Source organism: Macrosteles quadrilineatus, unplaced genomic scaffold, assembly GCF_028750875.1.
Source record: "Macrosteles quadrilineatus isolate MER2022 unplaced genomic scaffold, UCM_ALF_1.0 Scaffold_9__3_contigs__length_116548681, whole genome shotgun sequence".
NCBI lineage: Eukaryota > Metazoa > Arthropoda > Insecta > Hemiptera > Cicadellidae > Macrosteles > Macrosteles quadrilineatus.
Window position 1 is genome coordinate 45,640,034 of NW_026542602.1, and position 15,744 is coordinate 45,655,777.

Sequence of the window (15,744 nt, forward strand, 5' to 3'; positions counted from 1 at the left end):
GAAAATGCCTTTTTCGGTCCTAGTAATGAAATATACTATTGTTGTCAGCAATGATACATCATTGGTTGTCAGTTTGTGTAAAAAATTCTTTCTCTGATCAAGTATTCTTAAAATAATAACTGTTAACCAGTCAAATAAAAGAAAGACATATTTTGTAAATTTGGTTTAAAGATTTTCTGTCTAAAAACAATACATTTTATGTTGTTAACTTTCTACAAAAGTTATAGCCTCCTTTTCACATTAATGGGAACCACAAATTACACCCTTAGGTTGATATCAAAGATTTTATGGTCAGACTAATGAACTGAATTTATATACCTACAAAAACCTTACTATAATTTACACTTTCTCTTTACTTCCTGATAAACCTGGTTAATTTACTTGAGGTAAGCTGAAAAAATACACATCAGTTAGATGTATTTTCATTTAAAATGTTTAGACGTATAAAAAGAGCAGGTTGACGGGTCAGAATATATTGGAAATAAAAACTCTGTAGTCCACATAAATAGCTCTATCTAAACTAAATCCTATGTGAAATAAAGTGTGTTTGTAGAGGTACATAATACACACAATGTATATGCTGGTTTATAAGCAAAGACTTAAATTTGAATGTGAGATGATTCCACTTAATTGTTTTTATGTACTTAAACCTTGGAGAAATGGTCGCATCGTTGAACTGGCAAAAATAATTGCTGACTTTTCCAGCATTACTTCAGAGCAATTCATTGTTCCAAAAATACAAGTTCCAATTGAATTGTATCTTGGCCTTAAGATCGACTGCTGTTTCACGAAGCACACAATCAACATTTTGTCAAACAAAGCTAGGAAGGAAATCATCTCACACATTTAATTTATTATTTGTTTGTTTTAATATGTCTTTGTTCGGTTTAACTTACACCTTATCACATGTTAGTAGAGGTTAATTACATAATTTGTTTTCACAAGTTAGCCAATTCAAGTTATATTATTTAAGACAATTTTTTTTCAATTGTAAAAATCCCAAAAGAAGAAGATTGGTAGATGAATTATGTTATTTAAATTGAATTAACAATTCATCCAGCCTATATTTTGATAAGTCTGTTTTAATAGTAGCTCTTACAACTAAGGGATATCCTTCAGTGGTCCCTTTCTAAAGTTTTTCACCATCTAGCAAGCAAAACAAGAAAATAACTAACATTAAGTGCCAAACAGTATAATCAGGTAAATTGAGGTCACTGTATCTGCGATGATCTCATAACTTAACTTTCTCTTAACTATATATGAACAAACTACAGAATAAAAAAAATGTAATCCGATTAGATGTACAGAATTTTGACACACCGGGGTTCTTATTTTAGGGTGGGGGGGAAGGGGTTCTTTTGAACACACGATATGAAAGTGTTGTTTCTGACTAAGATCCGCTGATTTTTTTGCAAATACCATTATTAAAAGTCAAATCATGGACAGCTGGGTCCAGTTAAAACCAAAAACTTCCAAGGCCTATTGAAGTTTTCAACGCAGATATAAATAATCATGCAATTTTACCTAGGATTTTTATAACTGATTAAATTATATATAGTAATTTTCAAAATACTACCTTAACACAGACATTTCTCCATTTTGCAACCAGAATAGATTTCCACTAACCAAAGTCAATGGTTCAAGCTGGATCTTCACATCAATTACACTGATCGCTGTGATCAATATTACTGTATTGGTTTTAAGTTTCAAGGAAACTCAAGTTATTTTCATCAAAGGTATATGAAAAAAATCCATCCTCCATAAAATGTACACTAAATATACCATATATCTCCTAAATAATTTTAAATTCTATATCACAATGTTTTTCCAGTCTATGTACCGTATACAATTTCTAATTCATAAAATACATTCAAAGCTAATATAAAAGACATGAAAAAGCAGGTCAGAAAACAAATTATTCAGTGAAAGTTTGCTAAAACTTGTTCTTGTGGAATTAATTCTGTCCATTAGCATAGTTAACATGGTAAGTAATGTTCATGGACCGTAATTATACTTAACCCTGCTATTATTGCTGAGAGCTGTGAAAGCTTTAAAGATTCATTAAAATTAAAAGAATGTTCTTGATCCTCGTTAGTAATAATTTGTCTCAGGATCATTAATATTGATTGGGAAAAGTAGGTTTGTGCAAGCACTAGTTTTGTGTAGAATGAGCGGATGGGAAAACATGCTTGCTTTCCTGATAGCAGGATTTGTTGCTGGGAAGAACAACAAAATATAATATAACTTTAAATTATTACTTTTTGTTTGTTTTCACACTGTTGACGTTGTTTACGTTTTTGGGAGTGAACATTCCAAACCCTGGTCTTGTTACTATATCATCGACCTTTTGTTGGCTAGCATCATTAATTGATAGCTTTTGAATAATAATATCTGAGCACAAAATCTACCTTTAGATCTGAAGGTGAGCACCATTGGACCATCACCATCTATCAATTCAATTAATTTATTTGACACAGCAACACATACTTGGGCACTTATTTTAAGCCCAATATGAAAGCAAGGTGAGTGTAGAATGGAGTTCATCTGTGTAGCTTTGTTACTGATGATCAGCTGTTTCATTAGTCATAGTTTATAAAAAGCCCAACGATTAACAACAGCTGGGCCCCATTTTGAACCATATAAAACCTACTGACTTATCTCAGGATTGAACTTGTAATTAATTCCAAGTAATCTTTTTTAAAGCTACACTTGTGGATCAATTGACTATTGACTTCAAATTTAAGTAGGGTTTTAAGAGTGTGTACACTTTGAAGTAAGCATTTCTTTGCAAATTGAATTATAAAGTTACAGTATATTCATGACACATCAGCCTTTTGGACTGTTTTAGGTACTATAGTAATACCAGAAACAAAAGAACCCTGGGCCGTTTCGAGCCGCGCAGGTTTAAAGGGTTTTAAGCCACACCTACCGGTGCGAACCACATGATCTTTTCGTTTCTGCGCAGGTTGTTTTGTTCGTGGTATGTCTATAGGTACATTTTACTCAAAAACACTTTACTTTCCCTGTAGTAGCAAACCTACTCCCCAAACCTAACGTTTATTTAAAGAGGGACTAAATCTTGCATGTTTAGGAAACACAAGACCTTTGAGCAAATTGCACATTTCAATTTTGTTCTAAACTCGGTTCTGAGGCAAAACGAATAATGCCTTTTGATTCTCAAAGATTGTACGGTTTACTGTAAGACAGTCATTACATGAAAAGTGACATCTACGTCTCTACATGGGTTAGATCTACTCCATAAAGAGTAATTTACCTAAAATCAATATACTTAATACACAAGGGTTTTCACTGTTACATCCCTTTCCCAGCCGTCCTACTTAACCAAGTTTTACGATTGAGGTGTCATTTTAAAGCTTATAATCTAGTGCACCTACGAGTAACAAAAAAGGTAATTTACTTTAGGGTTTTGCCACCCTTACCTTTAATTTATTTCTAGAATCCATTTTCAAAAATCCAGTTTTACTTTATTTATAACAGTTTAAATGTGAATTGTAGTTTAACAGCTGATCCTTGATTTGAATGTTAACCACAGTCAGATTGTAAACTAGAGACTAAACAGTTTATGAAAATGTATTTTAAATAGGCTACTTTTCTACCAACTGTGACCTGATTGGTGTAGCTGATTGAATGCCTGTGATTGGGTTAGTCACTTTATATAGTTTAGATCTAAAATCATAAAAATTTATTGTAAGTTCACATAATAACTATTATAAACAAACTTAATCTTGAAAAGGTAAATGGGTAATACACTGGAGTCATGTATCGGAAACAAGTTTTGGGCCCTATTAATTAACCTGCACAACTTGGGGGTCCCCATCAACAATTTGGGATCCCTCATTCTGAAAAAGTAGCCTATTTATAATCTATTTTCATCATCTGTTTTGTCTCTTGTTAACATTATGACCAAGGTTAAACATTCAACTGAACAATAATCAAAGTACAATCCACATTTACACCTTTATAAAGAAAGTTGGTCACTCAAGAAAGTGGGTATCACTGAATATGTGAAAGCGAAATCTAAAAATAAACTAAACATGAGATGGGTGAAACTCTAAAGAAAATTTCCTTTTAGGAACCCTTCGGCTCCCTGCTAGGCCAAAAGCTTTAAAATGACACCTCAATTGTGAAAATCGGTTAAGTAAGACGGTTGGAAAAAGGATGTAACATAGAAAACCCCTTTTTTATTAAGTTTAAAGAAGATTTGAGTAAAATCCAATCAGGTTATTGGAGATTTGCTAAGTCTGCAGGTTTGCTGTGACAGGTGTATTTATTTTCCAGTAGGGTCCAATTTACTATTAAGAAAAGAAGTGTTGCTTTGCCGACCAAACAAGTAATTTTAAAAGAAGCTCAATTTTATAATTTTAAAGTCATTAATACATCACCAATATTAGATTTGTAACAATTTTATGTGTTTGTTAACATTAATGTGTTGTAAGGGTAAACAATATCTACGAATTAGTATTTATGGTGGGACAACAACAAAAAATTAAAAAAGATTTTGAAAATACAAAAAAAGTAATGAATGATACATAAGATACATAAGATATATAAAGACATAATATATAAATTAAAATATGACCAATCTTATTTTAAAGCGATTTGCATTTTTACAGTTCACGCCTTATATTTTTGAAACATTTAATGTTTTCAATATTGCTGAGACTCAAGAATTACCTGTGCATAATTAAAAGGGGTAAACATTATTTAGTTAAAAAACAACCAAGACTTGAACTTTTTAAAAATAGACCTTCTTATTTTAGAAACTATTTTTTTAGAAAACTTCCTAGCGTTTTAAAAAACTAAAAAGACAAATCTAAATTTATGAAAAAACTGAAGGCATTCTTACTTGATTTTGCACTTTACAGAATAGAAGATTTTTGTTATTTAAATTTTAAATTACGTATAGTATTAAATTCCATGTTGATGGTCCCTGGATTACTATGAATTACTATAATATTGTGGTATAGTTACCTCGTCAAGTAATCCAAATGTTTTTATGTTAGGTTAAAAACCTACATGTTTCACCGTTAATACGGCATCGTCAGGGTACAAACACAGAAATACATTACTGTCACACGCACACAATAAATAAATAACACGAAACGACACATTTAGATAGGTCTATCATACGACGCGGACGGTCCCGGCGCAGGTAGTAGACCTGCCTATCTAAATGATTTCTTATTTATTTATTGTGTGCGTGTGACAGTAATCTATTTCTGTGTTTGTACCCTGACGTTGCCGTATTAACGTTGAAACATGTAGGTTTTTTACCTAACATCATAACATTTGGATTACTTGACGAGGTAATTATACCACAATATTATAGTTATGCATAGTATTTTGAAATGTTTAACTGTTTCTTATTGCTAATTTAGGTAGTAAGTAACAATATAAAAATGTGTACTGTGTGAATATGGACTCGTTGAATCTCGAGTCAATGAATTAAAATTTGTATTTTTTAATGTTTTACTTTTAGGATAACGTTGACAAATTGGATGACATCGACTAATTGGATTTACTCTAATCCATGGCTATGGTTACAATTTTAAAATACAGCTCAAACAGCTCGCCTCTGGAATACAAAAGCTGTAAAACTAGTTTACAGGTATTACTGTTCAGTCAATATTTTTTATCAAATTATTTATATCTCTTCTGTCAAAATAAACTCTTAAATAAATAAAATTGTGTTAATTTCTTTTACCCCGTTTAACCACCTCCATTTCACCAGTTATTTAATGCCAAAAATAATCAATGGCAAGGTAACTGCAATTTGGAAAAATAATTAATTCTGTGCAACAATGAGCTCTAACAAATGTATTTATGTATTTACAATCACCACAAGATCAAGGGGAATAAATTATCATGTCATGGAGATTTTTTATAATTTTTTAATGAAGACAAAGAAAATGCATGTAGACAGTAAATCATTAACAGATTCTGGTAATTTTAAAAATGGAAGACACTCAAGACTATTTACTTGGGAAAAGCGCTCGAAACCCTTCAAAATTCTGTATATCAGCCTTGGATCCAACCTGGGTCTCTGAAGGCCGAGACACTAACCACTACGTTAGAGATACATCCTTTCATTATTTATTGAACATCTTCACATTCATCTTTTTCAACTTCCTCCGTTGAATAATCTATTAGAGAAATAAGCTACCACTAACTAAACTACTTCACTAACAATGCTTTTAAACTCAGCATACTTTGCATGCTTCACAGATTAATCAAATTTCCAAACTTTAAGTGTGCTAACCAACATATAAAGCAACTAAACATAGTTGTTAATAAATAATCCTAATCCATCAGTTTAGGTGAGTTCTTGATTTCTTTATATTACAGCTATTAATTATAAAATTGGTATTTTGGTATTTTTTCTAGAAAAAGTATAAACCTTAAAAAGTCTAGAGGAATGAATATCACAGAATATGTATCCACTAGATGGGACTATGTTATGTCCAAATTGGAGCCTAGCCCTATTGTTTACTTTGAATTGATTGTATCAATTTCTTCATAAGTTGCATCTTTATTTAAATTAAATTAAATCAAATTTGCTAACAGAAAAACTTTTTGGCTTGAAATAAAGATATAGGCTTTTTGCTTACTAATTTATTTTACCCACAACTGGGTTGTCAGTACAGGATTTTAATGGACTTGCCTTTCCATATAGTTCAAGTAATCTGTAAAAAATTTTGTACTACAAACAAGTACTATATAAAGTAAAAAAAAGTAGTTCTCTTTTGTAATATACAGTAGACTCTCGATTATCTGATGTTCGGTTATCAACTTTCCATGTTATCGGACCCTTCCAGTAGGTGATCGAGTACGGGATCAAGGAATCGTATGCTATTCACATTCATATGTAGTAGGTATGGGTATGAATACACTTGAGCGATTATGAGATAAACGAGACAATGCCTTAGAATGCCTCTATATGAACCCCTGAAGATATTTAGGCACCCCCTACTATCTGATAGTTTTAGAACACTTCATAACACACAGGTCATACCTGCATATCTCTCTGCCACCTCTTGTATCTCAATCTCAGTTCAAGCGGAGACGTCAGACTGAGAAAAACCGGTTATCACTTTAACTTTGTGTTGCGGTTGTGGTGTTTTGACTAAATCAGTTTTTTTTTATATTGGCTTGAAAACGGAGAATCATTATTAGTTTGATAATTTTCAAATTATTATCCGGGTTATCCTATCTTGTCGCAGCCAGTTTAATTGGATAATCCAGACTCCACCGTAAAACTTATAGACCTATTATGGTTGGGGCATGTATTATGATGGTTTAGTGGTTGACGGATGTTTAAGATGGTTTGTGGTGTGTTGCAGGAGGAGGACAGCAGCAGTACTTGCAGCAGATGATGCAGCAGATGTACGGGGGGATGTGGATGGACGGAGGAATGCAAAGTTCCAACTCAGGTCAGACTCCCACAGACATGGAGCAGGAGATGCTAGCCGCCTACCGCTACGGTCGACCCAACTGGAACGCCAACAGGTACTTGTGCACCAATTGTGGTAGAACTTACTCCTTACAAGCCTCTCTTTACAACCATAAAAAGTTTGAGTGCGGAAAAATGCCCAACTTCATCTGTCCGTACTGTCCCCATCGTACGAAACAAAAGGGAAACTTGAAGACACACATCAAGAAACGCCATCCAGAATTTTTCTCAGAGCCATTCATGCCTTCTCCGAGCAGGTTAAATTCGATGATGACTTCCATCATGATGCAGAACTCCATGCTGCAGCAAAATATGAGTGCGATCACCTCTCAAAACACGCCTACTTCTCAAACACAGAGTCCGATGCATAACTCGATAGTGCAAAGCTCTAGAATGCAGAACTCCTCTTCCAACTACATGCAGAACTCTAAAAATCCATCCATCAACAATCTGCTGCAAGCGATGAAGAATATGCCTCCCACTTCCTCGTCTGGACAGAGCGCCAATGCTCTCGCCAACGCCAACTTCATCCAAGCCCTTGCTCAGAGCTTACCCAACTCCACTAGCATTTCTCCTCTAGACATCATGCAAGTTCTGGCTCAAGGTTCCCAAGCTCCCAAGAGTCCGATGACGCCTCACGTCGGAATGTCACCCAAGAACACCTCTCAGTCCAACTTCAACGCTTCCCAGAGTCCGATGCCTTCTAGTAGAATGTCTCCAATGAACGCTTCCCCAGCGAGCACCAACCCTCCTCAGAGTCCGATGGCTGCCAACGTCACGCCTACGATCAACGGAGGAATCAAGTCTGAACTTCCCAAACAAGAAGGCCCTGAAGACTCGTCTTCTGAGGCTCCTAAAAGTCCTCCAGCTTCGAACTTCACCTCCCTCTCTCTGGAGCCTGCAGACTCCGATGACTCTTCCGACATCATGGTCCTACCCAGCTATCCTGTAAGTCAATAGTTAGTAGTTATATATGTGGCTAGGTATTTATTGAATGCAATAACGATATACTTAACTATGCAATCAAATATGCAAACAATAATGTAATATTTATTCGATGTGAACCTTGTATTATGTCTAATTAAGCTAAGAGATATATCATAAAGGTTTTGAGTAACAAAACTAAAAGCTGAGATTGAGTAGGTCAAACAGTGGAATATTTTTTTATGGTACATTTTAGTCTGTTTATTAGACCTTCTCACATTTCTTGACTGAAATTAATTAGTTTCAAAAACTTAAGTAGAAATTGTACTCGGGTTGGTCAATTTTTTTGTTTGTTAAATCATTATTATGTGATTGAAATTAAATCACATGTTGGTCATATTATCTATTTCAGTTGAACTGGATTTATAGCTAAGATTAATTTAATATTTATTAACACTTGCCTCACAATATTACAAGTCAACATTTCTCAATTCTAAAATTCTCCGTAGATATGACTGTTTGATACTTTGTAAATATACAAGACAAACATATTGCCAGCCATTAAATTTCCTCTCTAAATCTCTTCTTCAGACAAATTCTGTATTCGGTAGTTAAATTAATAATGTTATTGCTACTTAGTTTTTCCTATCAACTACAACTTCTCTAGCATGTAAACTATTTACAAAAGTAACTGTTCCGCTGGCAATCTCGCTGTCTTGCTACTCCGTCTCGGCTTTGAGAGTTGCTGTATATATTCCTGAGCTCACGTCTCCTTTACCTCGCAACTTTAGAAAAAGAGAGAGACCAAAAATCGTGTCGCGTGTAGCTCCGTTTATTCAAGTGAATGCAAATTATTTTTCAGTGATTAGATTTTTCATGTTTTTACTACCATCTGACATTAAGGTATTACCATTGCAAGTCGGCTTTTCTTGAACTACTTAACGAAAAACACCAGAACCTACTACTAGTTAGTTTTGTGTTTTTCTCATTGTTTCTTCATCATTTCATTTTAATATTGATATCGCAATGAATAAAAAATTATATAATGGGAAGAAAATAGTTATTTTTTAAATACTTTTGAGTAGTAATTTATACTGTGTATTTTTTATATGAAATTATTTTTTTAAGTTTTTTTTGTTGTTTATCCATTAAATAAATGCTTTAAATTGCCCCAGCTTGCAATGATAATTCTTCAATTGTGAGGATTCAGATTCATATTTAATCATTGTTACATATTCAAAGATCACCTTTTATATTTATCTTAACCCATCAAAGAATTAGTTTATACAAATTTTATATCAACTTTAGTATTATTAATTTTATGTTGTAATTAATATGTTTATGTAATGTTATACGAGTTGAAGTGTTCCTGTAGGCAAAGATTGTTTAGGCAGGTGAAAGGGCTCTGTATCTGTGCAATTTATATTTTGTAAATAATGAAATTTTACCATAAATAGTTAAATATTGGAGTAACTTGTTATTTTTTTTATTGTTTGATCAAACATCACATTTTATGTTTGAAATACTTCATTTACTCTTTCGTAACGGTTTTAAATGTTTTAGCTGGCTTTAACTTTGAAGAATCGGTGTTGTTATATGAGCATTGGATGATTTTCAATAGTTTAATAATGTTAACTTTACCTAATGAATTTTTTCATATTAAAATTGTTTTAAGTTTATATCTTTGCATGGTATATATGGATTTATTTAAGACAGGCAGACAGTAGATGTTTTTTTTTTTATAGAGAAAGAGTAAATGAAGCCGCAAGCTTTATAAGTTACTGTTGTTTTAATACATGGATTTTAATAATAGCGTTGCAGTGTTAAGAGGTTTTCCGTTTAATTTTAGAGAATCTTTTATTGATGTTATGAAAGTAAATCAAACCAAGAATCTATTTGGTTTATAGTTTTTAAAAAGAAACAGTATGACTAGGAAGATGAACTTTATTTGCATGCAGTATTATCAATATTGTTATTTATTTACTTGTGTATGTATTTTTTATACTTTTCTTGACCTAAATTTAGATGCAAGATTATTTTTATATTGTGTTATGGATGACATATCTCTGAGAAATGGTGTTTACAAAAAAGTGTTAAGTAGTTAAGACTAACAGTAAGCCTTTATAGTTTGAACGTTTTGTCGAATTTGGCTAGTCTAAGTTACCTGGTAAGTGAATTTAGTTCTCCTCTTGACAAGTTTTAAAATTTGATTGTTTTTTACCTACCCTACTAAAATAATAGGGTTGAACTAAAAAGAAATAATATTATAGTGCAATTTATTAATTTTTTCTATTGATTTGGATAGTTATTTGTTGAAATTTTTATTACATTTCCCAAAGTGCCCTATGTTTGTGTTGATCTGATCTTTGTTAGTTTAGGTTTTAGAAAACTCGTTTTTGAGATATATTAAACCCCCATGACTTTTGTCATATCATAAGTAAATGATTGTTGTTTGTTCCCCTAGGGGCGTTTTCTGTAGTTATTCACATTTAACTGAATGCCATTGAATTCCGAGTGCTGGTAACTCTGAGAATTATGTTTGGTATTTTAAATGGCTTGATGTTTTGTATCTGAAATTCCTAAGTTTCTTCATGTGTTTTGGCACCATGGATTCAGTTAAAAAGAATTAGGAATTTCATAAGAGAAACAACTATTTTTATGTGTTTTAAAGTTGATTCTTTAACTCATTCTGCCTAAAAGGTATAAGCCAATGTATTCACACTATAAAATATTTTTTAAGGACCAGAGTGGCTTTAGTGCTCTTCTCTCCCTCAATTCTGAAGATTGCTGGTTCGATTCTAGACCTAGAGAGACTATTTGTCATTGGCCTACTTAATTATGCTTTAAACTAAAATTTGACGTTATATAGTAACAATACTATATTGCCACAGTTCTCAAGTCACATATTTTACAAAAAGACATAACAAATTAAAATAAAATATTCAACTAAACAGACAGCTCTGAAAGAGTTATTTTATTACGTCTACGGCCAAACTAAGCGTACAAAACGAACAGAAAACGCCCCTTGACTGGTATTTTGTTGTCAAGTGCTTCTTATTAGTCCAATAATCGGTGTCTCGTATTCATTTGTAATTTGGATGTGGATAAAAGGCTGACAAGATCTGGTTATTTATTTGTGTATACCCGTTACGTTGATACGTAATAGTTTTAGTTTCTTCAGCTACAGTATTGTCAATTCGCCTATCTCGACGATATTATCTGTATTATCCTTTACTTGAAACGTTAGCCTCAGTATTATTTATATTGTAAGGTTATATGTGAACGTTATATGTGTACGTGGTGATTGTTTAAACTCCTATGCAACAGAATCAAATCAAAATATAGATTATTTGGTGTCGTCCCTTATCCCATGTCAGAGCAAATTTCTGTGTTAGATCAATAGCTAGTTTCGTTGGCTGTATGGTGGATTGATTTTTGTATGATCAAATATATAGATAGTATATTATTTAAGAATCGATAGAAATTGTTACGATCATACTTCTCACCAATATTTTTTTATACTTTTACCTTAAAATGGTGACCATACGAATGTAGGTATTTTAAGCCATACCATTGATACATAGCTAATAAAATCTCAGGTCTATTGTACAACATAATCTCTCCTAAAACTTTTACAAGATTTTTTTGTTGAAATCAAATAGGTACTGGATTCTTTACCAACTAAATTGATTGTAATTATTTCAGTAAAATTTCTTTGAGTTTTAAAATTGACTAGGGATATTATTATAAGCATCTTATTCGTGTATTTAAGTTGTAGACTGTTTTAAAATGAAAATAAACGTAATTGAATGTTCCGAGAAAGTGTGCTGATCTAAATTAATCACCGATTTCCGTCACACTCACCTTTTACATGCACACCTTTATACGAGAGCTGAAAGGATAACTTAGTACTGAAAACTAATTAAGTAAATGTAATTTTTACATTGGCTCACCCTGAAATTGGTTTATTTGATCAATATGAATTAAAAACAAATGTCTAAAAGTCAATAGTGTGATATAAGGTTATTTATTTTAATCTTTTTCACCAACAGGTTTATTACTATTTTTTTTAATGCAACACCAAATGTTTTTATTATTATATGCCAAATTTTTGTTCTTTAAGATCATGAATATTTTTATTGTAAATTTGTGCCCATCTGTGGCTTAAATTTTGGACCATGATTCACCATAATGATTTAAACTCCCTTTTGATGATTTCTTAGTCCTCACATGCATGAATAAATCTTATAATTTTTTTACTCTTTCCAATGTTTAGCGAAACTCCGCCATACAGCCATACACAGAAACTACACATGCCTTATTATTGTTTATCTGAGTTTTGCCGTTGGACTGTTGTTGTTATTTTTATACTGCCTTGAAGCATTTACAATGGTCGCTTGTGAGATTGTTTGTTACAATTTCTTGTATATTACATGCCTAGAATACATTACCAGGAGCATATATACACTTTTATATCATATTTAATTAGGGTTAACGAGTAGTATTTATTTGTTTATGTGCATTTGGTTCCCAAGTATTCTTCCTACGTGGCTGGACTGTGTTAAACTGAATAGTTGTTGGTTAACAAAATGTATTAGGGAAATAAATTAATTTATAAAAGTAGTTATGAAATTGAACACTGTTAAAATGACTTGTTTTAGTAAATATACAACAATTTTTTTACAATTTCAAATTGTGTTTATACATTTTTATGATTAGTTGTGTCTTGCCAGCAAGTTTTGCGAACTTGGCGAGGCCAAGCAACTGTTATTTTATGAATAAGTATATTTGAATGCATTTATGGTTCAAGTATAAACTTTGTTGAAATAGTGTATTAGAAAATGTGGGAGTAAGATTTAGTGTTTTGGAAATTTATGGAAAAAATTATCAAACAAAATAACTGCTGAGAGACTGTCATTTTTTTTAATTATTTACATAAGCTTAGCTTGTTCAATTAACTATTCAACTATTTCAATTAACTAAGTTTCAAACGCCTTACAGTACCATTATAAAACCTTAAAAAATTAATAAACACTTTACGTTAAAATAAAATGCCTTTTATCCCTTAAGGGGGAAGACTATGTCAGGTCAAAGGTAAGAAACAAGGATGAAGAAACAATAATCTCAATTACAGTGGAGTTTGATATATTATTGTCAAAACTTGTATAAAAGGTCAACTGAATGTTTACCTTAAAATAAGTAAACACTACTTACATAGGAAGAGACTTGCTTCGTAATGTACCTAAATAGATACCATTCAGTTGATTTTTTTAAGGAGTCAGTTATGCCATGTTTTTTTATACACCTGGAACTGTTTTACACATTACTTCAGGCTAGACCTAGAGGGCTACGGTATTATCACCTAGGTAAAATCCACGGTAATTGGCAGGATTTGAACCCGGTACCTCTGGGGCTTAAGTCACATGCTTTACCGTTAAACCAGCTGTCTCCCGCAAGTTTGGATAGAAGAGTTGTTGACTTTGAATTGTGCCATTAAACGTATTATTGTAAAACCCAATGTCTCATGTTGGTAATATTGATTAAATGTTTCAATTTTACTTTTGAGTAGATTATGCAATCTCTGATTTTTTTAGAGGTTGGCAGCCTCTCTTAACCTTGCATTTGCCCATCCACATAGGCTATGGACATGTGCACGGAACGTATCCAGCAAAGCAAGGGGTGTATCGGTACTACAAGGGTGAACTGTACTGAAAAAAGGACAAGTTTTCTTGAAAATCAGAGGGCAAACTAATGTTTATACTTAAATTGTATTCAGAAAATTGTTTTAAAATAAGCTAAATAACAAGACAAAAATAATAAACAACAAAATTTACATCACTTAGGTGGAACTATCTTAAAACGGTCTTCAGTTATTCTATAAGGATTTAGCCTATCTAAAAAAAATTAAATAATTTTTTTCAAGCGGGATCATTAATGTCATGAATTCTTAACTTAAAAATTACTTACTTTGACATTCAACTGTTATCATATTTTAGTCAAAAATTGTATGTTATGCCTTTTTTCTGCCCTACCAAAGTTCCTAGTGTGAATATATCAAGTTATGAAGATGAGTATTGTTGCATGCTGTATTAAATGTTTAATATCATATAATATCTACTTTAAGAACTCAGTTTTGGACGGTTCAGCCACTTAATCCTCCATCATTTTAGTTAGACTATGCATTAGTAAAATATTTATTTAACAGTGTTTGTCTGATAATTTGGTAATACTGTTGCTTCCGCTTTGGTTGTCTTTGGATATTGTTTAGAATAAACAAATTTATTTATCAATTATTATAATGTGTTCTCTTTTGCCCTGTCGTATTTTAGTTTTCTATAAAAAGTATTATTCACAACATTAGCACCTTCAAGTGTTGCCTGAAACTGATTTAAAAACACAAAAGTATCGTAGAAAACACACCTACGTATTATTGATCATACTTCAAATCACTTATTTGTGATTGTTTCTTTTCAAGAGCATAAATTCAGCAGTTATTAATGTAGTTAAAAGATACTGTGATGGTTTCTGGGCTAAACTCTAATGTCCAGGAAAGTATCACAGAATTCTTCAACGTGTCAGTTACACACCAATGAGATAGGGATAGAACTGGAGGTAGCACTATATGAGAGCATTGCGAGACATTGTCTGCCATCTGTTCTAGGAGTTGAAGTATATTTTAAATTACCTCCTTTAGTACAGTGGGCGATAGGATTGTATATACATAAAGCCATGAGTCAATGAGCTGATGCCTCTAGTTAGTACCAACCTAATAAAATTACAGTGTGTTGATTTTCTAGCAGAATCACCAAGTCAGCTCAGTGTGACACCTCTTACACATAACAAAGAAGAGTCAGTAGCTTTTAAAGGATCGAAACTGGACCCAGATGTCTTGGCTTTAAATAAATAGTTCATACAGAAACAGCTGATCTTATTACTTAAGAAAGCTATAAAGGGTTGGTAATCTTGAACCATTCTACACTCACCTTTTCATTCATATTTAGCATTAAATATGCAAACAATTTACGCTTAAAGTGATCAAAAACGTTTATATTGAAAAAGATTAAAACTATGAAACTGTAGAACTGTTAGTTATGAAACAGTAGTTACAATGAAACTTTGTAAGATTAAAGTTGTAGCTAGATCTTCAAACTATGAAAGGAATTACTTTATGCTCCTTTTTATTCAAAGAACAACAGATATTGAGAAAACCAAAACAAGAACGTTGATAGGTTATGGAATGTGGTCTTTTAAATGTTCATTTTTGATATTCCAAAGTTTTACAAAATGTTTTTATTCTCACAGACCGCTCAAATAGTTAGCTTCACGATAGTAAGTCAAATGCATAGTCT

At 32.2% G+C, this 15,744-nt stretch overlaps 1 protein-coding gene across 2 annotated transcripts in view; it reads left to right on the forward strand.

Annotated features, from left to right (window-relative positions):
* The window catches only part of LOC129002334 (longitudinals lacking protein-like), a 128,108-nt gene extending 113,414 nt beyond the window's left edge, over positions 1 to 14,694 (forward strand). Inside the window, exons 4-5 of one of the 2 annotated variants that reach the window (XR_008491569.1) lie at positions 7,362 to 14,044; positions 14,093 to 14,694. Coding sequence is in view for 1 of the 2 variants with exons in the window: in XM_054430053.1 (XP_054286028.1) it covers positions 7,362 to 8,431 (1,070 nt within the window). In the remaining variant the exon portion in view is untranslated. Of the gene's footprint in view, positions 1 to 7,361 lie in introns of both variants that reach the window. The other variant, XM_054430053.1, reaches the window with a different exon arrangement.
* The last annotated feature ends 1,050 nt before the right edge of the window (positions 14,695 to 15,744 follow it).